This window comes from Azolla caroliniana, unplaced genomic scaffold (assembly GCF_043228905.1).
Source record: "Azolla caroliniana isolate FFs.n. ecotype wild unplaced genomic scaffold, voAzoCaro1.0.p SCAF_5, whole genome shotgun sequence".
NCBI lineage: Eukaryota > Viridiplantae > Streptophyta > Polypodiopsida > Salviniales > Salviniaceae > Azolla > Azolla caroliniana.
In genome coordinates, this window is record NW_028230440.1 from 24534972 (window position 1) to 24561894 (window position 26923).

The 26923-nt window shown below is 37.1% G+C and overlaps 1 protein-coding gene across 1 annotated transcript; it reads left to right on the plus strand.

The window, feature by feature from the left end:
* The first annotated feature begins 1198 nt into the window (after positions 1 to 1198).
* Positions 1199 to 26471, plus strand: LOC147864565 (Zn-dependent exopeptidases superfamily protein). Its single transcript, XM_087320488.1, has 21 exons — positions 1199 to 1460; positions 5068 to 5153; positions 5411 to 5512; positions 5841 to 5947; positions 6045 to 6145; positions 13874 to 13961; positions 14646 to 14734; positions 14860 to 14999; positions 15083 to 15248; positions 15341 to 15476; positions 16043 to 16139; positions 16313 to 16439; positions 16997 to 17056; positions 18133 to 18248; positions 19098 to 19222; positions 21343 to 21567; positions 24540 to 24697; positions 25107 to 25267; positions 25336 to 25418; positions 25594 to 25682; positions 25976 to 26471. Exons 1-21 carry the CDS (start codon positions 1215 to 1217, stop codon positions 26117 to 26119), a joined length of 2646 nt encoding a protein of 881 aa, XP_087176614.1. The 5' UTR covers positions 1199 to 1214; the 3' UTR covers positions 26120 to 26471.
* Positions 26472 to 26923: the final 452 nt, after the last annotated feature.

The following is a 26923-nucleotide window of genomic DNA, read 5'->3' on the forward strand; positions in this document are numbered from 1 at the left end:
AATGGTATATCAATCCACCGATAGAGGATATCAGGTCACACTAGAAGTTGTGGGTGATGGATAAATGATCTTTGTTTAGTGTGGATTGGGACCCAATTGTTTATGAATGGACAGATCCATTTACTAGTAACAACTTTAATTATTTCCAATATTATGTATAGTTGGGAAGACATGCACTATGAGATAGATGGGATGTTGTCGCGGTATTCAGTGAGAACGTGTAAGATCTTAGGCGAGACCGCGGGGGTCTTGGAATAGGGAGTAGAGGGGTGTTGAGAATCAAGCTCAACTTGGTCTAGTGTGTGAACTCACCTTGAGAGCGAATTGACACTCCAACGGTCAAGAGTCACCATTATGTCACCACTTTGTATTCTAGCATTTAGTATGAGTTATAGAATATGATTCTATGACACATAACTTACGAGCTTTCACATTCCCCATGCTCCATGAGTATTGTAGTTAATGAAGAGAGAGGGTGACTATATAAAGCACCCTCCTCCCACCTTGTAAAACGTTGAGTCTTTCTCCTTTGTTAATATACTTTACCTTGCGTATTCTTTGTGTCTTACTCCTTGTCTCTCTCACTCACTCTCTCTCTCATACACACACACGACTCATATCTATTCTCCTGCATATAATCCATCTCTTGATTCTTTACATGGTATCAGAGCGACTTGTTAGCTCGATCTAGCCCATTCACGTGCGCTGTGTCCTACGCCGACAACCAAGAACTGGCTCATCGCTATCGTAGCTTCGCTACATAGCTCGCATTCAAAGAGAGAGGAAGAAGAAGAAGAAGAATCGACATAATGAATACTCAAATGGGGAGCGCTCTCCCTACCGAGAAGTTGGATCGAAACAACTTCGCATCTTGGGAGTACAAGATACACCAATACCTTGTCGGACAAGGCTATTGGAGCGACATCAAAGGAGCGCACGAAGACCGACCTGTCAAAACGGCTCCCGGATACGCGACATGGGAGCAAGCCGCAAGCTGCAAGCCGCAAGCCGCAAGCCGCAAGTTGCAAGCCACGTGATGTATTGCTTGACGACATGTGTTCACGATCACATGCTCGGCTACATTCGCGAAGCCAAGACGCCAAAGGAGGCATGGGAATATGTATCTTCTTTTTTTTTTGGGAAAAAAAACAGTGTTCTTCATCATCATCAAAGAGAAGAGTGCAAAAATCTTCTTCTTCCTCTCCCGTCTTCTCATGGCTTCTTCGTCTGCAGAAGCCCCTCCTGCGAAGAAGGCGCAGAAGACCAATGGACTTGCCTCCTCCTCCTCCGCTCTCCTCCTTCTCTTTGGTTTCTATGGCCTCTTGTTCCTCGTCGTCCGCCGCTCGTTGTACTCCATGCATGTGGATCCTTTGCCGTACAATGCACCGCTGGACAAGTTCTCTGAAGGTCGAACCATGAAGCACATCTGGCATTTGGCTCATGAAATTGGCATTCGACAGGTATTTTCTCTTTCTCGTCAAACTTCAATTTCCCACGTCTTCTCCCCTTATGTATTTCCCTTTTCATTCCGTCATGCTTTTTTTCATTTTCGTTCTCTGTAACTTATAAATTCATCTGTGGCCAGAAATCCTCCATAAGAGGAAGGGATCGTTTCTTTTCTTGTTCCGCTTTTCCTTGTCACTGTTCTTGTTCTTTTTCTGAACTCCGGAAATTCGCCACTGTAGCTTAAGAATTCATTTTTATTAGTTTCCATCCTGGGAAAAAAATCCCTTCCATTCTCTGGTTCTTCTTTTCATTGTCATGTTTATGTCCATTTTCTTGCTTGTTCTTTTTAAGGATGCCAGTGATGACGAGCCAATTAGTTGATTGTACTGCTCGAAATGAACAATCATCTGAATTGTTTGAAGTTAAGTTATTTAAATTATGGCACAAAATAAACCTTCATCTGAATTTTGAGGTATTTATCGATAGTTATCTCAGCATTTCGAAGGTTTCTATTCTAAAACATCCGATAATTTAGAGATAAATGCCAGTGATGATGAGCCGATTAGTTGATTTTACTGTTCGAAATGAACAATCATCTGAATTGTTTGAAGTTAAGTTATTTAAATTATGGCACAAAATAAACCTTCATCTGAATTTTGAGGTATTTATCGATAGTTATCTCAGCATTTCGAAGGTTTCTATTCTAAAACATCCGATAATTTAGAGATAAATGCCAGTGATGATGAGCCGATTAGTTGATTTTACTGTTCGAAATGAACAATCATCTGAATTGTTTGAAGTTAAGTTATTTAAATTATGGCACAAAATAAACCCTCATCTGAATTAAGAGGTATTTATCGGTAGTTATCTCAGCATTTTGAAGGTTTCTATTCTAAAACATCCAATAATTTAGAGATATTTTCCCATCCAAATTTGAAGTCCACTTTCAAACAATGCAATCGAAAGATTACTGCAAACTTGGTTTTAACATTGGTGACGAAAATAAGGTAGAAGTTCTAGGATGCTTTTTGACTTGGAAAAGCCTGTATAAGAGTAGATCATTTGATTGATATCTTGCTGTCTGACAATAACTCACAAATTATTGAGCTAATTCAATAGGAATATGGATGCTTTTTAAAATGACTGATAAGATGTGGTCATTTTGATGATTGACCCTGTACCTACATATTCACATCAATCCCATGGTCTCAAACACATGATTCATCAGATATATAGTTCCTCATATCAGCCAGAGATTGAGACCTGATGGGATGTGTCAGATATGTTAGGCAGAGCCTCAAATGGTCGAACATTGTATTCACATGCAATAACCTAACTATGAGACTTGAGGATATTTTGGACCTTTAGATTGGACCATGGATTATTCTGGTTCAAGTTTCTTGTGGCAATGTGTGCATGCGTGCGAGTTTGAACTTCTTCCAATCATTGTATCCTTGCTGCGTACATACATGATAGCATAAAGATTTATGAGTCCATGAAAGTAAATTATTGTAAAAAGCAATAAAACTAGAAAACTTCTATCCCTACATCCCCAAATTTCTATTATATACCCCTTTTTTCTTTCTTATATGAGATATCAATCTAGTGGGTTGCTCTCTCTCTCTCTCTAAATCTATGTGGAAAGAGTTTGAAAATGTCCAAAAACATTTTCTTACAAAGTTTCTACAAGTTAAGAAACAAACGCCCTACACCCTCCTCTTCCTTGAGACGGGATCGCTTCCCATTGAGATCATGACTATGGAAAGGGTTGTTGAATACATGCTTAAGGTTCAAAAATGTCTTACATCGACTTCTTAGAATTGCGTGGGAAGCAAGCAAAAAGATCCAAAAGACGCATAAAAGCAAAATTTTGTGTTCTGGTTAGATGCAAGATATAGAAAAATGGTTTGGTAAATGGGATGTGAGACACTTGCTTCATGATGCATCATTAGATTCCTCTGTAAATGAGGCCTTTTTGCAACGCCAATGTATCATGACATGGGACAAATGTGGAGGCTCACGCTTCACACATTATATTACACATGTTGCACCTAACTACAAAACCATATTCTTTGCGGAACGGGGAAATCGTACACGTCGATACATGATAGAGCCCATACCGTTATCTGCCATTCGAACCATTGCTTCCATGCGACTTAGCTCACATGCATTGCGACGTGAGACATGACGTTGGGGCACAAGTGATGAGAGTGGTCGGCTATGCACACTTTGCCCTAAACAAGTTCGCGAGTCTGAGAATCACACTTTGATACAATGCTTTGCCTTTGATCATATTCGACCATGCTTTCCACATCTATTCAACCGAGCCCAATCCTTGCATGAATTCCTCTCACAACCACAATGTGCACTCTTGATTGCAACATTCATTGGTAAAGTTCTTGAACATCGAGAGTCACTACTCACTTTCACACGTATCACGTGAAATGTAATATTTCTGGTCACATAGGTCATATTTGACCTCTGAAGACGATAATATAATCTATCTATCTCCCCCGACTATGCACATTTTGCCCTAAACAAGTTCGAGAGTTTGAATATCACACTTTGATACAATGCTCTGCCTTTGATAATATTCAACCATGCTTTCCACATATCTTCGACCAAGCCCAATCCTTGCACGAATTTCTCACAGCTACAATGTGCACTCTCGATTGCAACATTCACTGGTAAAGTTCTTGAACATTGAGAGTCGCTACTCACTTTCACACATATCACGTGAAATGTAATTTTTTTGGTCTCATAGGTCATATTTGACCTTCGAAGACGATAATATAACCTATCTATCTATCTATTTATCTTCACTTTCTTGGAGAAAAAACACATTTATACTAATAAATGTTTGTGAAAAACACTAAAAAGATACTACATGTGTGAGTATGCCATCTCTACATGGGTAGTGGGACATGTAAAATCACCAATAGACAAGATGAGAAGTAACCTAGATAGAGAAGTAACGTAAGTGTTGGTCCTGCCCAACTATGGCGTCATCAGAGAAACCTTTGTAAGCTGGTGATATCTCAGAAAGATATTTCTTGATGGAACCTGGTTGAAAGAATGATTTAGTTGCTTTTTATGGTTGATGCCCTCAAATGTGTGACTCTTACGTTATTGAAAATTATTGCATACCTGATTCATGGCATCATCGTGTTTCAAGTACCATTCTTGAGTAGGCTCCTTACCATGGCAATATTGATTTCATTCTAGAGAGAAGTATGGGATGGAATGAGATAATTTCGCTTTATGTTTTATCCAGTTATGCTCATGCATATCTTGGTACTCAACTCCCTTCTAAAATATTCTATTAGAAGTCTGTTATGTGGAGGTCAATGTGCTTGCATCATCAGCTCGAGCGCATGTTCCATGGGAAGTTGATGTTGAGGATGTTTCAAGTATTTCCCAGCCATGATATTTCTGAATCCTATGTCATTCACTTTTCCTTGAAGCCGTGTTGACATATACACTCTATTTTGCTTTTGAGTATGTAAGTTAAATTGAATAAATATATTACTCTATTTTGGGGACCAAAAGTTTTGAAAGACACAAATTAACAAGGTTAATGTTATTTGGTTTATGTGAATTCAAGACACTTTGTTTTGTTAGGAAGGAAGTGTTGGCTTGGTTGAAGCTTCAAATTACCTACAATCAGAATTAGAGGCATACAAGAAACGATCAAGCACAAATATGAGGTTTGAGTTACTCAACTTTTATGATTATGTACACCATAGATATGCTGCATGCATGTTTATGGTTAATAACTAACTATGTATTTAAGTATGGGCCAAAGTGTGGTTTTCTTTCACTACGGTTCTGGTGTTTTTACAAACTAGCCTTGCTTTGTATTGATCTAGAATGACTATATTTGTATAAACAGAAACTAATTCATATTTTAAAAATGCTTATTTTCACTGAACTGCCGTAGGCTGATAATTTCTTTCTTTCCCAGGGTGGAGATAGATACGACTTCCGTCAATGGTTCATTTCATATGATTTTCTTACAGCACAGCATTGCATTAGCCTACAGAAATCATACCAACATTGCCATTAGGTAGGAGTATAACATAAAAATTTCTGTAAATGCTAAATTCAAGAAAAAATTGTCTATTTAATGCTGTAGGTTTTTGTTCAAACCTACAAAAATTTATTGAGCTTTCAAATATATTTTCACATCAAGTTGAACATTTTTATGTAACCTATTTTTGAAGATTTTTTGGCTTTATCATATATATGTTTCTCATGAGATGAATCAAACTGTTTAGTCTTACTGTTAAACTAGCATTCAAAATTTCTTTGCTCAGCTTGTTTGAAGTTATAACATTTTTTCCTTTCCTGTCCTGCTTGCTTTGAAAACATATTAACTCATTATATGAGAGCAGAATTTCAGCAGCTAATGCAGACAATGATGCAGCGGCTGTTCTTGTCAATGGACATTTTGACAGTCCAATCGGGTCTCCTGGTGCTGGTGATTGTGCATCTTGTGTTGGTAAGTGATACAACTGGTACTTAGTTATAATTTATCGCAATGGATGTTCTTCTGTTTAATTTCTAATTCCAAGTTCTATGGCTTCTTTCTTATCTAGCTTCTATGCTTGAAGCAGTACGTCTGATTATTGATACTGATTGGGTGCCACCGAAGCCAATCATTTTTCTCTTCAATGGAGCTGAAGAACTATTTATGGTGGTAAGGCTGGGTCTTGTATGACCTCAACTTATTGGTTTTACAGAAATAGGGCAATTATATTAATCATTGTTACAATGGCCAGTATAAGAATTACAAAATATGCCCAAGAGGTGTGAACTATCACTTCTTGTTGAATCCTCTAGAGGAATATGTCTACTATGGTAGTAAATTCATATAAGAAGTCTAATCCATTAACGGTTATTCTTTGCTCTTGAGTCTTTTAGGATCAACTTCTTTGTGGTTTCATGAAAAATTGCTTATGGCAGTAGGGATATTATATTGATTGTAGCAAAGGAACTCATGTATTTGATTGCACACTATTTTCGGTAACCATTAGGTGTCATAAATAGCCTAAAAGGAAATTTGCTTGGCCTAGAGAGTTTCTTGTGAATGATTTTCCCTAAAACCTACAACTGAATAGGTAAAACTCATTTCTGCAGAAAATGAAAAGCTTCAGATGAAACTCCCATATTTTAGAGAGTGTATTTTGAATTCGTTGCCTTTGGATTGTATTCTTGGTAATAGTCCTCACAATCAGGCCCCCAGTATCATTGGTGGTTTAATTCCTTTAACGTTGATGGTTCTTTAGATTTTTTTTGAACCCTTGCACATAAGATTGCACACTGTGATTGCTAGAGAAATTCATGCAAGGATTGGGTTTGGTCAAAGATGTGTGGAAAACATAGCCAGATGTGATCAAAGGTAGATCATTGTATCAAACTGTGATATTTAGAATCTCGAACTTGTTTATGGCAAGGTGTGCATAGTCAATTACTCTCATCACTTGTGCCTAACGCCAAGTTTCACATCGTAGTGAGTTTGAGCTAAGTCACATGGAAGCAATGGTGTGGATGGTAGACAATAGGACGGGCTCTAACATGTATTGATTTGTGCAATTTCCCTTTCGGCGAAGAACATGGTTTTGTAGTTGGGTACAATACATGTAGTATAATGTGTGAAGCATGAGCCTCCACATTTTCCCCATGTCATGATATGTTCGCATTGCAAAAAGGCCTCATTCACAAAGGAATCTATTTATGCATTAGGACGCAAGTGTGTTGCATCCCATCATCCAAACCAATTTTCTATATCTTGCATCCAACAAGAACACAAAAATTTACTTTCATGTGTCTTTTGGATCTTTTTGCTTGCTTGCCACATGAGTATTGAAAGCTGATGTTAGGGGCTCTTTTGAACCTTAAACGTGCATTCAACAACCCTTTCGATGCCAATGATCTTAATGGGAAGTCATCCCATCTCAAGGTGTAGGAGGGTGTATGGCATTTGTTTCTTGACTTGGAGAAACTTTGTAAGAAAATGCGTTTGGACATTTTTAAACTTACCAAGTGAACTTAGGGATGCTACGACCCCACACTTTCACCCCATAGAGAAACATTGGTGTCATCAAAGTGAAAGGTATTTCTTGAGGACCCAAGACTTAATTTCTCCATGGATGTATGTATTCTCAAATGCATAATATGCTCTCTTTCCCGCCTCTAGGCGGTGGGTGGGTGGCACTTAGGGATGCTATGGCCCATACTTCCACCCCATAGAGAAGCATTGGTGTGACCAAAGTGAATGGTATTTCTTGAAAACCCAACATTTAATTTCTCCATGTGGGAATCTTCTCTCATTTGGTTGGGTGGTTGACATAAGAAAATGGTTTAGAAGATGGGGTGTGGATGATCTTTTAGAGCTTTCGGGTGATACTTGTTGGAGGGTGGCAGCTCTAGACCTGCACTCTCTTTCAACTTTGTTATCTCTGTACTACATTCTCTCTTCCCAGATTCTTCTCTCTCTAGAATCTACAACTCTTTAAATGCCTTCTCTCTCTAGAATCTGCAATGCTTTAAATGCCTTTTGTCTCTTCCACTTTTTCCAAGATATTCCCTTTTTATTCCTAGTTTATTGTACCTGTTTGGTAGTACAAGAGTCTCTTAACTACCAAACAACCATTCCCAATTTTGTATAAATAGGCTTATACCAGCCTCTTTTGTAATAAGATTATTTTCTGTTGCTACTTAGAAACAAGCACAACTCTTTGGCTGTGTCTCTACTCTTTGCAACCATTTTTTCTACTGCAGTCTAACAGCCTTCTCACAGCTTGGCTGTGTCTATTTTGTTCTAACTCTTCCGCTGCTGCTATTAACAGCTTTTCTCACATGGTATCAGAGCAGTGAGGTCTCCATATCCTCAGCCTGATTATTTTTGCCAAAGAGAATACAAAACTCTCTTCTTTTATCCCTCCCTCCCAACCTACAGAGGAGGTTCTTTTTTTTTTCTTTTCCCCTCATCTGAGCCTCACCTAGCATCTAGGGAGAAGTAGAAAGACCCTGAGCATCTACTTACAACTGCTGTAAATTGTCCAGTTGTAGCTCAAGAGGAGGATATCCATGGCCTCACATGCCACGATTGTTTCATTAACCATTCCCCAACTCCCCAAAGAGTCCATCTTGGATGGGAGCAATTACTTGGATTGGGAGCTACAAATAAAGACCTTGCTACAATACCATCGTTTATGGAATGTAGTCAATGGTAGTGACAAGAAACCACCAGTAACTTCATCCTCTTCAACCAAATCAGTTGCTGGCTCATCTAACGCTGAGATTGAAGCGTGGCTAGATAAGGATTCTCGTGCCCATGCTTTCCTCATGTTTAATATTAAACCGAGCATTGCTCGTCAATTTTAAGATACAGATGAAGAGACAGCCAATGAACTATGGACATCCATAAAAAAGAGGTACCATCGAGCTAATCATGCTCAAATGATAGCTATTGAGAACCAACTAGCTAATTTCAAGATTCATGACACTCCCAACATCGTGGATCACATAACGCAATTTGTTACTCTCCAAAAGGAACTAGTTTCTTTGGGAAGCAAGTCAACTGAAGTTGAGTTTGTGCATCGTCTAATGATAAAGTTGCCTGAGTCATTCTCAGCATTTTGTGACACAATTTCTCTTCTTCCCAACACACCTGATATGAATACATTTCTTGGTATGCTACAAGATAGGGCAACAAGGAAGAAAAGTGCTCAAACTTCCAATGAGACGCTTCTACATGCGACAAGTAAAGGCAAGTGGAAGCAAAATGGTAACTCCTACAACAAACCCAATCCAAGACTGCCAAACAACCCAGCTTACAAGGAGCTCACTTGTCATTATTGTGGCTACAAAGGTCACATTCAGCCGGATTGTCGGAAAAAGAAAAGGGACAATGCTAAGAACTCTTCTTCTACCAAAAATCAACCTACACCGAAATCCAACTCAGCCCACTCAGCCAAAGAAACAGTTTTCCTTGGCATTGAGGAACAAACTTCACATTTGGCTGGACCAACTACCTCAACCATTGATGAGTGGTTAGTAGATAGTGGTGCTACTTCACACATGACATATGACAAATCCATTTTGCATGATGTGAAACCTAGCTCCTCCCAAATCTCCATTGGAGATGCCTCAAGCATTGAGGCTTCATGTGTGGGTAATGTGTTTCTTAACAATTCTTCAAATGAAGAACCTGTCATTCTTCAAGATGTGTTACATGTGCCTCGCATCTCTGCCAACCTACTTTTAGTCTACCAAATCACTAAGCAAGGTTATGGAGTCTACTTTGATAGCTCAGTTTTGGAAAGTTCCCATAGCCCCTTGGAAAAGTCCAAATCTCATCTTCTTCATCTTTTTCAAGGCTCTCATGCGTTGGTGGCACAAGAAGATCCCACGTTGTGGCATGCTAGGTTTGGTCATCTTAACTATGATTCTCTTCAAAAGCTCTCCTCTTCCCAACTAGTTGAGAGTCTTCCTATTTTCAAACCTCCCAATAGCCCATGTGATGCTTGTCTTCATGGCAAGCAACATCGAGAGCCTTTCCCTCATGAAACCACTCATCGTGCAACATCTATCTTGGAGTTAGTGCACATGGATCTTTGTGGTCCCATGCAAACCACTACTCTTGGTTTTTCCCGCAAGGTTTGGGTTTATTTTCTTGTAGAAAAATCGCAAGCCTTCACAAAATTTCAAGAACGGGTAGCTCTCGTGGAGAACGAGACATCGAAGAAAGTTCGAAAGATCAGGTCAGACAATGGTGGAGAGTTTATCTCCCAAGCTTTCCACCATTTCTGCTCTCAACGAGGTGTTGCTCGCCAATTTTCTACACCCAATACTCCTCAACAAAATGGAGTTGTGGAAAGGAAGAACCGGACAGTCCAAGAGATGGCTCGTACGATGCTATCTCAATCTGATCTTCCTCTCTCGTTTTGGGGTGAAGCTGTCAACACAACAGTCTACATCATCAACTACTGCCCAACAAAAGCAATTGCTGGAATGATGCCGGCAGAAGAATTTACAGGTGTAAAGCCCTCAGTATCTCATTTTAAAGTCTTTGGTTGTGATGCTTATCTTATGTTCACATTTTAGATCATAAAAGGACGAAATTTGAGTCCAAAACCAAGAAATGCAAATTTCTTGGTTACAACACACAATCTAAAGCATTCAGGGCACAACGACCTCCTCACTCATGCAACTTTGCCTTATTGTGCACTGTTGTGCAATCAAAAGAACCCACAATAGCAAAAGAGGCCCTTGTTCTTCCAAAGTGGAAAGCAACAATGGAAGTTGAACTTGATTCCATTGAGCGGAATCATACATGGGAGCTGGTCCCACGGCCTCTACATCAACAAGTCATTGGATTGAAATGGATTTTCAAGACAAAATACCATGCTGATGGTACTTTGGATAAGCACAAGGCATGTTTAGTGGCAAAAGGCTACTCACAAGTCGAAGGAGTGGATTACGAGGAAACTTTTGCTCCAACAGCAAGGTACACCTCTATCCGATGTGCGCTTGCACTTGCTGCTCACAACAAATGGACCATCTTTCAAATGAATGTCAAGTCAGCCTGCCTTAATTGTGACTTGAAAGAGGAGGTTGATGTTGAACAATCTCTAGGTTTTGAGATTTCAGAGCAGAAAAACATGGTCCCTTGTATGGCTTAAAGCAAGTTCCCAAAGCTGTACATGACAAAATTGACACCTTTTTTCTCTCTCTTGGGTTTTAGAATTGTTATGCTGACAACAATCTCTATGTTTTTTTTTCCCGCTTCCAAGGCATGCCATTAATCAGCTCCTCGGTCGACTCAATGTTTGATAGCCATTCTGGAGCTGAGAGGAGGTGTTGGAGGGTGGCAGCTCCAGACCTGCACTCTCTTTCAACTTTATTATCTCAGTACTACACTCTCTCTTCCCAAATTCTTCTCTCTCTAGAATCTACAACTCTTTAAATGCCTTCTCTTTCTAGAATCTGCAATGCTTTAAATGTCTTTTGTCTCTTCCACTTTTTCCAAGATATTCCCTTTTTATTCCTAGTTTATTGTACCTGTTTGGTAGTACAAGAGTCTCTTAACTACCAAACAACCATTCCCAATTTTGTATAAATAGGCTTATACCAGCCTCTTTTGTAACAAGATTATTTTCTATTGCTACTTAGAAACAAGCACAACTCTTTGGTTGTGTCTCTACTCTTTGCAACCATTTTTTCTACTGCAGTCTAACAGCCTTCTCACAGCTTGGCTGTGTCTATTTTGTTCTAACTCTTCCGCTGCTGCTATTAACAGCTTTTCTCACAATACTATGCAATATGTAATGATTGATGAAAGGCTGGTGGAATCATTAAGGATGAAGTGGGAAGATCCTAAGAGGAAAAAGCTAGAATACTACATTGCAAATGTCAACCGTGAATGTTGGTCTCAATATAAAGCAAGAATGCCTATTGATTGTATCCAACCTTATCTCATTACCAATATGAGTAGTAATGCTCGTAGATCCCTTACACTATTTCACACTTGATCTCACAAGTTAGGTATTGAAGTTTGCATCATGGTATCAAAATGTAACGAATTTGAAGGCATGTAAAGTATGCAATGAAGGCATGGTAGAGGATGAATGCCACTTGCTCTTCACATGCTCGGCATATAGTGCAATTCGTTCAAGATATGTTGACATACTAAGAAATAAAGAAAGAAGAAAGAAAGATATATTAACGTCTTTTAAGAGGCCAAAATGGCCTATAAGACCAAACAAGAGATTACATCTTAAGTGTTGTCTCATCTTTGAGAACAAATCAAAATAAAATAAATATTACACAGTAAATAAGATGAAAAGAAAAGAAACGAGGGAATCTAGTTTTTGGCACATGTGAGATTCTGAAGTTAGGTATATTGTAGCTTTTGTCCTCAAAAGATCTCTAGCATAGGTCGATCCAGAATGGAAATGTCTTTGAAGCGAGGGAAGCACCTACGATGGCGGGAAATAATGGCTTTTATTTGTTGATCACAAGGGTGTCTAGGTCGTGGTCCATGGGACCGGGGTCTACGTGCACGACAAATTGCCATTGCCCAATCAATTGTAACCCCTTTGTTATGTGCTGGTTTGGAGCCCATTTGTGTATCCTGTGATTGACTTGTAACATTAGTAGGAGTGATGGGGCTAAAGAAAGTTGTGATTCTTCTTTGTGGATGAGCTTGTGTGGCTGTATTCTTCAACAACTTTTCCCGATGTCTCTTGAGCTCTACCAAGAAAAGTCCTAGGCATCGTTGGTCCTCATATTCCATTACCTTGTGTAGTGGGCCAAAGCCTTGTTTACAGAGGCAATGGTATCTCCCTCTGATTTCATAAAAGACACGACAATGACAAACATAATGTTCTTCAGATTCCACTCCTTGATGACACAATTGGCCATACTTAAGTGGGAGTGATAACTTAAGTGCCATACTTAAGACACCATCTAGAAGGTTGAGCTCATATGTGTAATGCTTTATTCACGCATAGATACGTTGTACTTCAATGTATGAATACCCCTTTTTAGGAAGGAGACACATATCAAGAGCACATGTATACTCTGGTCCCATGGGTCAAAATTGGCCTCTTAATGGACAATAACAATTCTAATTTTAATTCTAACTCTCAAGATGATGAATATGTTATTGCAAGGATCATCTCAAAAAGTCACTACTTCATGTCGTATGATGCTTGCAACAGAAACCGGCGCCACTATTTTGGTGCTATGTTTCAGCTTTGTCCGGTCTCTGAAAAAGTCATGTGATGGCTCATTTTCTTCCTCAGTCCCTGTAGGGTGTTGCAGCTCACTCTTCATAAGCCTTCTCAACCTCTAGGTAGACCGTAGCAAGAGTCAAGTAAATGCCCGCCACTCGCCATTGGGTTTTCTTTTTTGTTTATCTTTACTCCTCAATAGGGTGTGCGCTATCTTCTCAATAAATTTAAATCTCCAAACTACAAATATGGCCATCACCAATTTATACTTATGGTTTAAGCCATATCCCAAGAATACTTCTTTGTGAACTTGATATGTAAATTGCTTTAAGCTCCATACTCCAATTTCTATGTCATTGGTGGTGCTCACTATGTCATTTGGATATTTGTGTCAGATCCCAAATAATTAGCACAGTAGACAAAGGAATAGACATCTTATGTTTCTTTAATAGTAACACACTAAAAATGTCTCAAAAGACCTTAAAAAAGGTCTCTTCAACTTAAAATTGAGTGAATGCTAAAAATACGTAATCCTAAACTAAGGTCTAAAATATGTATTAAGAATCATAAGAGGCCAGCACTCAGTTTACGTCTCAAAGCATATATTATTTGATCATGCTGTATTGGGCACTGCTCTTCCTTTGACAACTTAGAAGTATAACTAATGCATAAACCTCATTGTATAGGCAGCCCATGGATTCATGACAACGCACAAGTGGAGATCAACAATAGGAGCTGTAATTAATATAGAAGCATCAGGCACTGGTGGTCCTGGTAAATGTTAAACATCCATTATTAACATGTCTTAGGTTTCAAATGCTTTTGAATAACTGTGGAAAATTGCAAATGAGTCTGCCATCATCAATGCTAGAAGTGAGTGATGGAATGGAGAATACATGCATAGTGGCTTGGTACACTGTGTATATCCTATTTCTTCAGCTTTCAAAAAATGAAGCAACAGCTACAGAAGGAACATAATTAAACCATAGAAAATGCGGAAAATATACAACAAAAGAGGCGTGGAACTGGGGGATCAATAAACTCTGTACTGCTTGAAGTAGCATGTAGTTACTCTGAGGCTAAAGATAAATTGATAACTTTCTACCTCTTGTATTAAATCATGATCAGTATGTTCTTAAACGAATATTGTAGAAGGGTTTAAGCTAAGTCATGCTTGAAAAATACATTGACGGTAGGAATTGTTGAGCATAAATTCTGTCATGCAGAATCATGTTGGAATCCAATCATTTACAAGTCACACTAGAAAAAGACACTATTCGCAACATGCTGTGGTGTTTCCTCAGTTTGACTTCTCATACTTTTCAATGCCATTGTTTAATATCATTACTCCTCATTCAAATGTAATAATGTGTATTCTATGGGTTGTGTTCTCAGATCCGTTATGCTAAATGCTTAGGTTGATAGTGTCTTGATTTTCTTCCATTGTTCCCTCCCTAGACTTGGTCTGCCAGTCTGGCCCTGGATCATGGCCTGCTGAAGTATATGCGAAGGCAGCCATTTATCCAATGGCAAATACAGCAGCACAGGTAATACTTATCTTCTATTTCGAATATCTTAGGGGTAATTGAAAATGTATGAGAATGCAGTAGTGATGTCATTCTCTTTTAAACCAATAAAAAAGAACAAGCATAAGTTTTCTATTTCTTTGCAGGATATATTTCCTCATATTCCAGGAGATACTGACTATCGCATGTTTTCTGAAGACTATGGTGACATCCCGGGCCTGGATATCATTCTTTTGTTGGAGGGTTATTTTTATCATACACCATATGATGTACCAGAAAGAATAGTGTACGTCTCAAATGCTGGATTATCAATAACTCCTTGACAGTTTATTCCAAAATTTGAAACCTCACTCTAAATCCATGTGGCAGTCCTGGAAGCATGCAAGTAAGAGGTGAAAATCTAATGAGTTTGCTCAAAGCTTTCACTCATTCGCAACGTTTGCATAATTCAAGTGATAGAATGCAGCTTAAGAATCAAATGATTGGAACCACTGATACCAGATCTGTATTTTTTGATTTCCTTGGGTGGTTTATGGTGAGAAATTTGTCAAAGCTTTCGTTTTGTGCACAGGTTCAAACTTACAAAGTTTTCTAAATTAGTTTTTGTATTTGTTATGCTGTATGCAGGTGTATTATTCATTCAACACTGCTCTAGCATTGCACACATTGCCATTAGGGTTTGTGTTGATTGTTGCAAGTCTTACTGATTATGAAACCTCTGGAATTCAACAATTTTCAGGACGTATTTCCTTTATTCTGAAAGGTACATTCTGTATTGTGTCTTTGCGTCCTCACAAGACTTGTTTGTATTGACGAGAGATCTTCCTTTCTAGAGGGCACTTGAGTTTGAAATTTGCAGAAGTTTTCAAATATTGTAAAACTTTCTCATTTACAACCCTTTCCAACTCTGAAGTATAAATAACAGTCCATGGTGAAACTGCTAGGCAGTTTTGAAAATCTGAAAAATGTACATGCTAGAAGCTTACTAGAAGGCAAAATCAGCATATGGAATGAAGCTTAATTGGATTCTCATTGCACATTCCTTATTAGTGTTTAATAGTATCCAAAAAAGGAGTTATCAACTTATTTTGCATACATATTATTACAATTTGAATATGACTTCATCTGGTGATTGGGCCTAACCTTCTCTTTCAATTGGCTTATCTTGGCTTAATGTTTCTTCTCCTCATGGTCATTGTGTTCTTACTTTTGTTTGGTGTGCATAGAAAATCTGACATCTGTGAATGTGTTAATGTATCTGTGAATCTGACTTCTGACTGGGTATTCATTTTCAAATTTAAACAATCCCTTTTGTGAAAAAATGACCAGGTGCAGTATTTCATATATTCGAATTGGTTTTAGGAGTTATTTTTCCTGTTGTCTTAGCAATCATTCGACTATTACCATCATCAACAGCAATGACATGGTAAGTAATCTTATCTTGGCTGTAATTATAAAATTTAATGCTCTTGCACATGTTTCCCATGCAATGACAGTAGAGTTATTGGCTTTCTTTTAAAGTTCTTTTACTATAGTAAACTTATGATTGCAGATTTCAAGAAGCATTTTCCTTGTTTTTAATTTCTTGATTGGATGTAGGTTTGCACATCCATGGTTGGCTTGTCTTATTTATGCCCCAATATCTTTTGCTGGTTTACTGCTACCAAGGGCCGCACTAGGTGAACAATTCATGGACAAGAAAACATCCAATGGATCTAGTAATAAGGTATACAGATGTTTAAGTGATAATTATCCATTCTCACTTCAATTCTTTAAAAACATCTGTATCACTTGATTGGTTTGAACATGTCCCTGCACATAGATTAAGTACAAGATGTATCCTTTTAGTGTGCATTGTGATTGAAAAGGCAAGTTGCATCACTGAATTTCTGTATCCAAAGTATGAAACATTATTTTAGATTTTTTTCTAGACCCTTTTATTCTCTTTCTAGCCCATGTAGGTTATTAGTTACTCACATTTATCTTGGCTATATGTGAAAAAATATAGAACATTCAATATATTTATTTCTGATTCCATCTTTTTCAATCAATGCAATTGATATATTAGTTTATTGCCTTAGACTAGCAAAAAAATCTTTTCTAGAAGTCTAACTACAGACTGTAAAACATAATTTCTGCAGCAAATTTAATCTCATGTCTACATGCCTTATGCCATGGAGCAGTCAAGTATTTCAGTGTGCATCAATAGGAAGACTTGGTGTAAACAATAATTGAAGTTGGACATTGCTCTTTTTCTGAACCAATATTTGTTCTTGCATGCAGAAAGCTATGGAATGGGGAACACAGTGGGGAGCAATTTGTGTCTACTCATTTTTGGCAGCAGTAAGTACCATATCCTTGGTGCATGCATTCACACTGAAAATGATTCAACGTTCTAATTATGCTCAGTTGATTAAATTGTATTTTCTCTGGTCTCTTCTCCAAAACTGACTTATCCAAGAATGGAAAGTCCTAATATAAGCTGTGCATAGGCCGAACCAAAAATTAATAGAGAAATCTGTTTGGCAGCTATATAGTTTGACACCACCAAAATAATAATCTGCTTGAAATATCATAAGTGTCAGATTAAAGATGTTCAACAGTACTTTGCAGATTGAAACATTTAGTGTTACCAATTCATGACATAGTATAAATGATAAATGCAAGAATTAAAAATGCATATATTGTCACATTATTTACTTTAATACAGCATACATGCAAACATAAGACAAATCTTGTCAAATCTAGCCAACAGTCTGCATGAAATATCACCGTTTGGCAGATTAGAGATGTGCATTAGTGCTAGTTCAAATACAAAATTGGGTACTAATCATTAAAAAGATGTAATATGAAGCCTCTTGTAGTCTGCATAACCATTGAATACAGAATTTGCTACGTATTTGGGATCTAACTTCCCCCAGAATTCCGCTATGTGCCAAGTTTTATGTATCTAATCAAGGAGAACATTCTTCTCGTCTTTTCTGAGTTGTCGAATAATGTATCCTAATCTGTTGATAAGAGTCGGGATCAACTCCATCCAAATTCATGTGAGAACCTGAGATAGCAATATCATGTCTATGGAATTGGTTGCTATATTTTTGCTCTCTACATGGTCAGAAAGCTTATATTTTGTGGGTGAGCGCAAACACAGAGCAAGCGGTGAGCTAGCTGTCTTTCTAGTTGATGTACCACGTTTATCATTTTGTAGTTAAATTTAAGATGGATTATGAAACACATGTTTCATATACAGTATTTTCCCTCTTCATTACTCTGCCTGCTTTTTTTAGCTAGGGTAACTTAATACGTGGAATGGAACATAGTGTCGTTCATTTCTGTGTAAAAACATCAGGTGGCGATGTTTTGTTTGACCAGAAATGGCCTATTGTTAAGCAGTATTAAGTAAATTATGTTTTATACAGGCTGGTACCCATATTGTAGGCAATGGATGTATCCCATTTTGTTGGGTTGTTTCGCTCATTGCAGCTTATTATTTGTTCCAAATTTTGCAAAATGCATTCGGTAAACAATCAATTCTGTATGTTCCTTATCCTTATCTTCACTGCTGGAGATTTTTCATTGAATTTATTTAAGATCCTTTGCTTCTATTTAACAAATTGGAAATGATTTTGTACATGTCAAATTATAATCCTCACAAATTCTGTGACATCTATTATGAGGTCATTTATAAATTCAGAAGTTTGAAAAGCATACTTTCAAACATATCTGGGAGAAATATACATTGGCAGTCAAAATCTGAGGACACATGCAATCCAAATTCTTAGAATCACTATTGGCCATCCCAGTTTTGGATTAATATTCACATTGGAATGCTACAGATTTTTATTCTCAGAGCCTGTAGGTTGAGCTGGACAGAAGGATGCTGTGAGGAACAGATACCCCTTGCACTACTTACTCTACTGTGAATGCTCTAGTTACGTTTTTCTCATGTGTCCTCGTCCATTTTAGTTTTATATGTAGCATCCCATATGTTGGCATTGATCCTGTCCCCTGTTACATGGGACCATCTAATTTTGTTTCAATAGATTTACACATATAATCTGGTCCTCATAGTTGTCAGACGTTTAGAAAAGAAATGGGTCACTGAATGAAAATATTCGGAAGCTTGAGGAGGATGACCAAACACTGGGTTTGTTTGTTCAGTTTTAAGATGAGGTAAATCAAAGTGACTTGAGATTTGATGCCAATGATCAAGACGCAAAAATGATGGCAAACAAGATTTAGAAAACAAATAAATATAACTATATTTCACCAAATAGAGTGTTCTCTTACAAGTTGTGAAATGGAATGTTATCATGATACTGCTATTCGTTTATTTAAGTAACGTTTGCAAACTGTGTAACTCTGCTTTCTTTTGTTCATGCAGAACATTTTCTCTGTATGTTTCTACATTGGCTATCCCAATACTGTTCTCTCTGTATTCTGATGCCCTTATCTGGCAAGTACTTCAAGAAAAAATGGGAATGAGCGGCTCTGTGCCTCAGCCATATGGTAAGATGTCTCTCATTGTAGCATTATGAATGCGTGATCTTAATTTTAAAAGTTCAATCTTCTCTAAAACTATGAATAGAATGAAACCACGGCTTTGTGTTGGGATTTGATTACTGATATACATTTTTAGTATTTCATTCTAGTATGATATAAATCTCAACGCATTTATTTTTGTGTGCAGCAAGGTTTGATATGAATGTTCTTTTATGAATTAAGTATGCAATAATATGAGCCATAGTTCTGTAACACCAATCTCCATGTATATGTTAAGTGGTTGGGATCTGATGGACCTTAACATATGCTGGAATTATATCTCTAGTTTGCTGAAGTATATTTTGTTTATAAATCTCCTCTTTTTTCTTTGGCTACTCACCATGTTTGTTTTCTTTTGCCCCGATTGAAAGTGTGCTCATTTTAATACGCATTCTTTGAAATATAATTAGGGAAAATAATGTTAAACAAGAATTTTATAACACACATTTTGGTTTAGTTTTTAAAAAATAGCGATAATATTATGTACATAATATATGTAATATAAAGGAAAATTTAGAAAATATGCTTATATTTTTATCGCAAATAAGAAGACTATGCTTGCATCTTTTCAAAATTAACTATATATGCTTGGTAAAAAGTAAGATGAAGCAATTAATAACGTCTTTAACAATAATCAGGAAATGTTTTCATAGTGTGATGAAGTCTTCTTTAAAGAAGCAATGGTATCTCCCTCTTATTTCATAAAAAACAGCACAATGACAAACCTGGTGTTCTTCAGATTCCACTCCCTGCTTACACAATTGGCAAACTCTTCCTTCTAGAGGTATTCTTGCATATCTGCCTACCTCAATCACATAATTAATGTGACGAATTCACAACTGCCCTATCACTTGCACAGTGCATAAGGTAGAGATGTATGTACATATAAGAGGGCCTAATGATGAATCCATCCTCTGATGTGTAAAATGTGTCTTACAGCGGGCCATCTTCCTACCAAGAGATGTTGTGGGGCTGATCCATGTTATTTTGATTTCCAAGTTGATCATATCAGTTTGGATCACTCTAATTCGTTTCCACTTTGGTCATGTTTAGATGGGGACAATTCGAGCTATATCAGAGTGGGGGTAGTGCAGTTACTGTTTATGCCACGTGACTTGAGCCATTCTTGGATTTCAGCATACCAACAATGAATATTTCCATGTTCAGCTAGTTGTTTGCATAAGTGCTAACCTTGGAGCTCCCAAAGCTGTTGGATATGCCAAATTTTCCTCTTCAAAGAAGAATTATGTTTTTGATCTTGTCACCCATGCTTGCCTACTGTTAAACACGATCACGTTAGTTTTATCTATGTTTACTAACATTATTTTGTCCATATGAAACACTTTTAACATCAGCATATAGTAATATTTGTATGGCTATACCTGCCAGGCATTCTCCCAAACTACCGTATCTTTGAATGTTACTCCTAGGCAAGTGTAGGATCATGTGTTTGCCACATTTTCCTCTTCCAAGAAGAGTTATGGTTCTGATCTTGGTACCCATGCTTTAGTTTTATCTATGTTTATTAATATACCTTTGTCCTTAAATAAGGCTTTTAAGTCATTTAGATGTCTTTTTAGTCCTTCTGGAGTGTCAGAGATCAGCACAATATCATCAGCATATAATAATATTTGTATGGTTATGACTGCTAGGTATTCTCCCAAACCACTGAATTGCCCTACGGTTGTATGGTTATAGCTGCTTGGCATTCTCTTGAGTTCTAGTACGAACAGTCCCAAGCACCATTGGTCTTTGTCTACAAATCAGCCTATGAGACGAATCATGATCACAAATATGGGTGAATTCATGTCATACATACTAAAACAAAATAAAAGCTCCAGGTTTCCTAAAGCTCCACAATAATTATTTTATTGTATTTGATGGAATGATTTTTGAGATGCTTTACAAGCATAAAAGTGCATGACTAATATCTATGATAGTAGTGATGACTGAACTGGGTGACTTATTTGTAATGAGAGAAAGAGAAAAAGAAAGAAAGAAATATTAATGTCTTCTAAGAGAAAGAAAGAAAGTTATACTAATGTCTTCTAAGAGAGAGTTAGAGAGAGAATGTGTTCTCTCTGCAGGCTTTTTTGTTCCAGACATAATTATGGCAGCGATTACTGGTTGTGCAGTGAGTCAAACCGTTGGTCCTTTGGTTCCTTTTATTGGGCAATGGCTTTCCTCACGGCATATCATTCAATTCTTTCTATGTTTAAGTGTCATTTCATCAGTTTTATCAACACAAATGTTCCCTTACAGTTCGCTTGCACCAAAGAGGGTGCTACTACAGCATACAATAGAAACAAAAGGTATCGTATATCACTTTCCTTCGATGCATTGCATGAATATTTTATATAGCTAATCGTCGTGAATAAACAAAGCTAAAAAAATTATGTCAGAAAACAAAAAAAAATGAAATGTTATCACCTAGAGTTATTTGTCTGGATTGCTGTAATAAGATGTAGGACTAACCCTTAAACAAACAAAAGAAAGAAACATTGGCAAAGACCTCCTGAATCGTAGGGGGGCTTACGTCGCACGATTGACACCGGCCATGGATGATCGTGGTTGGTTGTCCCCCTCCCCCTGATTCGTATGGATCAATACCAATCAAGAGTTTCTATTCCCCACCCTCCAATCGTCAAACAGTAGATCTGCATGGGGTCAAATGATAGATCTGCATGGGGCATAGTGACGTGGGATGTGGATGGGGGATGAGCCAACTATCAACCATACAGCAAAGAGAATTAATTTCAACATGTTTTGTGGAAAATATTACCTGTATTATTCTGGTGATTACCCTAAAGCTCAGAATGCAGAATGCTGAGCTCCATACAAAAGCATCAATGGTATCATCCATAGATTTAAGGATAAGAATACTAAGACTCTTGATTGATGCATGATTCTCCTAGGTGATACTGATGCTGGTTAATATCTGGCTGATTTGTGAGCATTAAGCTGTAAGCAATCTAGAGGCCCATGATTCTACAAATAAATGCCAAAAAAGGCTTGCTCTGATAGAGAGCTGTATGATGTGATACAGTGAGGCTGCATGGATCACTACACATACAATTTTAGCCCATTCTCTGGTGTCTTATTACACTGAACAAGAGAACCTTCATAACTTAGTTGGAGACTATTCGTCACCTCTGGTTTCTTAAAGACTCCTTCATTGTCTATTTATAATTTGAGGTAAGGCTTTGCTTTAATAATGAGGTATTTATACCTTGTCTTATATGGGCTCAAATAGCAATGGGCCCGGTTCGGTTCGGTTTCTTGGCCTTGAAACCAAACCAAACCAAACCATTTATTAATAATAAAAACTGAACGAAACTGTTTTAAAATTTATGAAGCCATTTAAACTGAACCGTTTAGAGCCGAACCGTTAAACCAAACCGTTTACGAAAAATTTAAAACCAAACTAAACCGGTTTATCATAAATCAAAACCAAACCAAACCAAACCATTTTTTTATTGATATTAATCATCATACTTATTATAAATTTGTGTGAGAAAATCATCATAAATTGATTCATCATACTTATCATAAAATTTGTCATCATACTTATCATAAATTTGGTCATCATATTGATCATAAATTTGATCATCATACTTATCATAATTGATCATCATAAATGAAAAGGAGACTCTACATATAATACATATAAAATTTAATAAGTTAAAACAAGAGTTTAAAATTAGAAGTTAAAAGTTAGAGCCTATAGAGAATATTTTTGAGTATTTTTTAACCTATAAACGTATAAACGTATAAACCGAACCACATAAACAGAAACCGATAAGCCGATAAATTCAAAACCAAACCGAAACCGATTAGTAACATTTGAAACCAAACCAAACCGTTTATTTATCTTTGAACCTTTAAACCGAACCACATAAACAGAAACCGATAAGCCGATAAACTGATAAATTCAAAACTGAACCGAACCGAACCCGAACCCGATTAGTAACATTTGAAACCAAACCAAGCTGTTTACTTATCTTTGAAGCTATAAACCGTTAAGCCATTGCTAGGCTCAAATTGCCCATATTTCCCTCGCCATGTTTCAAGTGTACCGTCCTATGCTTACACAGTCTACTGTACCTCATGAATGTAGTGGTAATGCTTGTGCTTTGCAACCATAATATTGTGGGTTCAACTCTCATGTCTTATCTTGCCGATAGTCTTTTAGTTTGCGATTATGTACACTAACAATTTGCTCCTCAAAAGGCTTGCTTCTAAATTACCATTTTTCCTAATTTGAGATATCCTAGTGTATGAATCTCAATGTTCTATATCAGAGTTCTGTTTACAATTATTGGCAAAGTGTTCCATACTTTTCTAATACTTCCTCTCTATGAGTTCATGAATCGTGAACTTTTTATACGTTGATCTTTTGTTGAGGAGGAATTTATGGACTTTTCTATAGCTTTTGAGAGTCTTAATGACCAGGTTCTTGGGCAAGTAATAGGATTTGTATGACCTGCATGAGCTTATGTGGGATATCATGTTACTCTATGGAACAGTTGTAGGGCAGGATCAGACATCACAGAGGTTTTGAATTGCACATTGAGAGGGATTCCAATTGTATGGATAAAGAAAGAGATAAAGTGCTATTCGCCTAGTACTCAAATTGTATTTTTTACGAAGCATTTTGACACATTGCTTCTCAGCTATTTTATATGGAGTACAGATTTGGGGGCCTAACTTAGATCAATAAAACAGATCAGGATAAACTTATGAATGATGTGCACTCCATTTCATTTAGCCAAAGTACCTCATAAGATTATATAATAGCTCTGATGGAGGCACTGCCGATTGCAGTTGAGCCCTTAAGTACCTCAAGTGTCCTTTCATAGGGTTGGTCCAAAATCATTAAGTTGACAGTTTTAGGCTTTAGGGTATAGCCAGCTGTTGTACTTCAAAATGAGGGTACATTGTCACATACAAGTGAGGCATCATATCCAATAATCTAGATCGTGTGAGGTTGGTTCATTGAAAGCAAACCCATGAATCAGTGGTAAAATGAAGTGGCGATGTATTGTCTGCTCTTGCATAGTGTGTTTGTCCATGTATTTTTTGCAAGCGCATGTAAGGAACACTGGTGTACACTGTATGGTTAACCTGTTGGCATTACTGAAAGAGTAATACTATTTCTTATTTATGTTAATGCTTAAATGTCCTAACTAAGAGGACAGGTTCTCTATTTTATTCAAATCCAAGGTTTTTGGGTTCATATCTATGCTTAAATGTAAATGCTATCTATTATTATGACCATTTACAGGAAATGAAGTTTTACAGTCTCACTACGACCTTGCTGTTTTCGATGCAAATTCCCTTCCATTTGTTTTTAAGCATGTACCAGTCATTTCCAGCCATGTGATGGGTATATCCAAATTTGATACAAAGACTGCACGAAGGTCTCCAGATGGCACTTGGATGGTAATATTTTGTGTAATTTAAATCTATTTATAATTGGCTGCTGCGAAATCTGCCTGGCTGTTTGAACTGTCAGTATGACGAGTAGTTTTCCACCTAGTGCAATGGTGTTTGATGTAGTTAAATTAAATCTCTCTTTACTAAAATGAAATAGCTGCGGTGCATGTCGTCCCAGAGACGTACATTTATGGTTCTTCACTGAGAAAATAGAATGATGCATTTATGGACAAATTATGGTATAGGTTTCAGCTTTCATCTCTGTAGATTTTGGCCTGGTAATGTTAGAAGTTAGGGAACTTTTCAATAACATGTACAGATTCCTCTGTTTATTAAGCTAAATTATGCATTGCTTTATGTGAAAATGTACATTACGTGATGAGAAAAGCTAAATTATGTTCTTGTCTGTGAACAGGGTTTGTATCCAATATCATATTTGTTTGTTGAATCATTCAGATTTCCGACAAAAAGCAGGAATCTTAAAAACCACCAAAATCTTCCCCACATCATTGTTCAACATATTGACCTGGATGAACATATTGGCTTCCAACGGACATATGTTGAACTTGACTTAGGGTTAGTAAACTAATATTTCTTTCACTGTTAGTGCATATAGTTGCTTACTTTCCATTCTTTTCTGGCAGATCTGTGAATGAGGTTTGGGCAGCTGTTTTAAATATAACAGGCCCTCTTCTGAACTGGTCATTTTCTAATCAGGAATTACCTGGTAAGCATAAATAGATATGCTCATTAATATTCTTCTTTGTTCTTTGGTAATACATTACATTACTGGTGTGAAACATCAATATGAGATGTAAACCCACAAAAAGTGATTACAAGGCTAACTACTGCTTTAATGAATTCTAATGTGATCTTATAACTCACAATCGTGCATCATGCAGCTCCAGAGACTGTAAATGGTGGTCCACCATCATACATATGCAGATTAACCGGAAGTGACACACAAGAAAACTGGAAATTCTGGTTGGAGGTCAGTATAAATTTTGCCATTATGTATAGAAGAATGCATTGAAAACATATCAACGAGAACATGATGGTCATTTCGACGAACAATACATTTGCATATAACAGGAGGAGCTTATCAATTAGATACAGAAATCTACACATCACTTTGCTTTTCAAAATTCCCCAAAATAGTGAAATTGACCCAAGAACCTGACTGTTTCCATGTACTAGTTTACCCTTAATTTTTGCATATAAGTCAGAAGGTGCCGAAATTGTTAAATTTAAGATGGAAAGTAATTGGTTTTGGGTTCTTTGCAGACAAAGCAACCGCATGTTTTAAGGGTTGATTTAGCAGTTTTAGACCAGAAATTGGAGCAAGAGACACAAGAATTCTTAAACATATTCCCGTCATGGACGGCAGCTATTGCGGCATCGAGCTACTCTTCCTCCTATATAATCTAGTTTAGTAAACCAGAAATCTTAATGCTCCTGGAGCACAGAGGAAGGATCGTGAGCTCAAATAATTGATGATTGAGAAATATTGATTCGAGATAGTTTTGTGCACCTTATACCAGCTCACATGAGATACATGTTTACCATTCATTCTTTAGGTATGGTCTCACATGAAGAACCAATTTGTACTATGCACAAATGCTAGAGTTTATGCATAAAATGAAGCTGATTTGCTAACTCCTACCCTATTAAAGATTCAAACCTTGTTGGGCTCACAATTATAGGTTGGAGAATTATTTTCGCTGCATGGTTGGGACTCAATTTTACATTCATTTTCACTTTGATCAACAATGAAATTTACTTAGACTAAGCTCATTGTACATGATTTTTTTGTTGCAATTTTTATGCCTTAATTGATATTCAGAAAATCAACAGAAGCAGCAGATTTCCAATGATTGGCCACATAATTTTTGTACTTGTTGATTAGCTATATGTTATTTGATTATCATGATAACATGATTAAACATCACAAACCACCAAATATTGGAAATGATCGAAGATGTTTAAGGTTGACTATCCACATTTACATTTTCGAATTAGCATAGACACCAAGATGTTATGTTGTAGTCTGCACATTCTGTTTTCTTTGACAATGATGAGCATTTGTAAAATGGGAAGTATGGCATGTAAGGACCATGTAAAGGTTATGGAAATGATCAAGTCTTTGTGCACCGACGTGTCATGTCGCTTTTTCTTTCAGTGTAGCTCTAAACTAATTATAACTCTCTTCATTTGTTGTGTATTGTGCACTTG

Excerpts from the sequence above, each read along its gene's own strand:
- LOC147864565 (XM_087320488.1), top strand. The coding sequence starts at position 1,215 with ATGGCTTCTTCGTCTGCAGAAGCCCCTCCTGCGAAGAAGGCGCAGAAG. Across the intron at positions 6,146-13,873 it reads CTGAAGAACTATTTATGGTG|GCAGCCCATGGATTCATGAC; the intron begins GTAAGGCTGGGT and ends CTCATTGTATAG. Across the intron at positions 16,140-16,312 it reads TCATCAACAGCAATGACATG|GTTTGCACATCCATGGTTGG; the intron begins GTAAGTAATCTT and ends GATTGGATGTAG.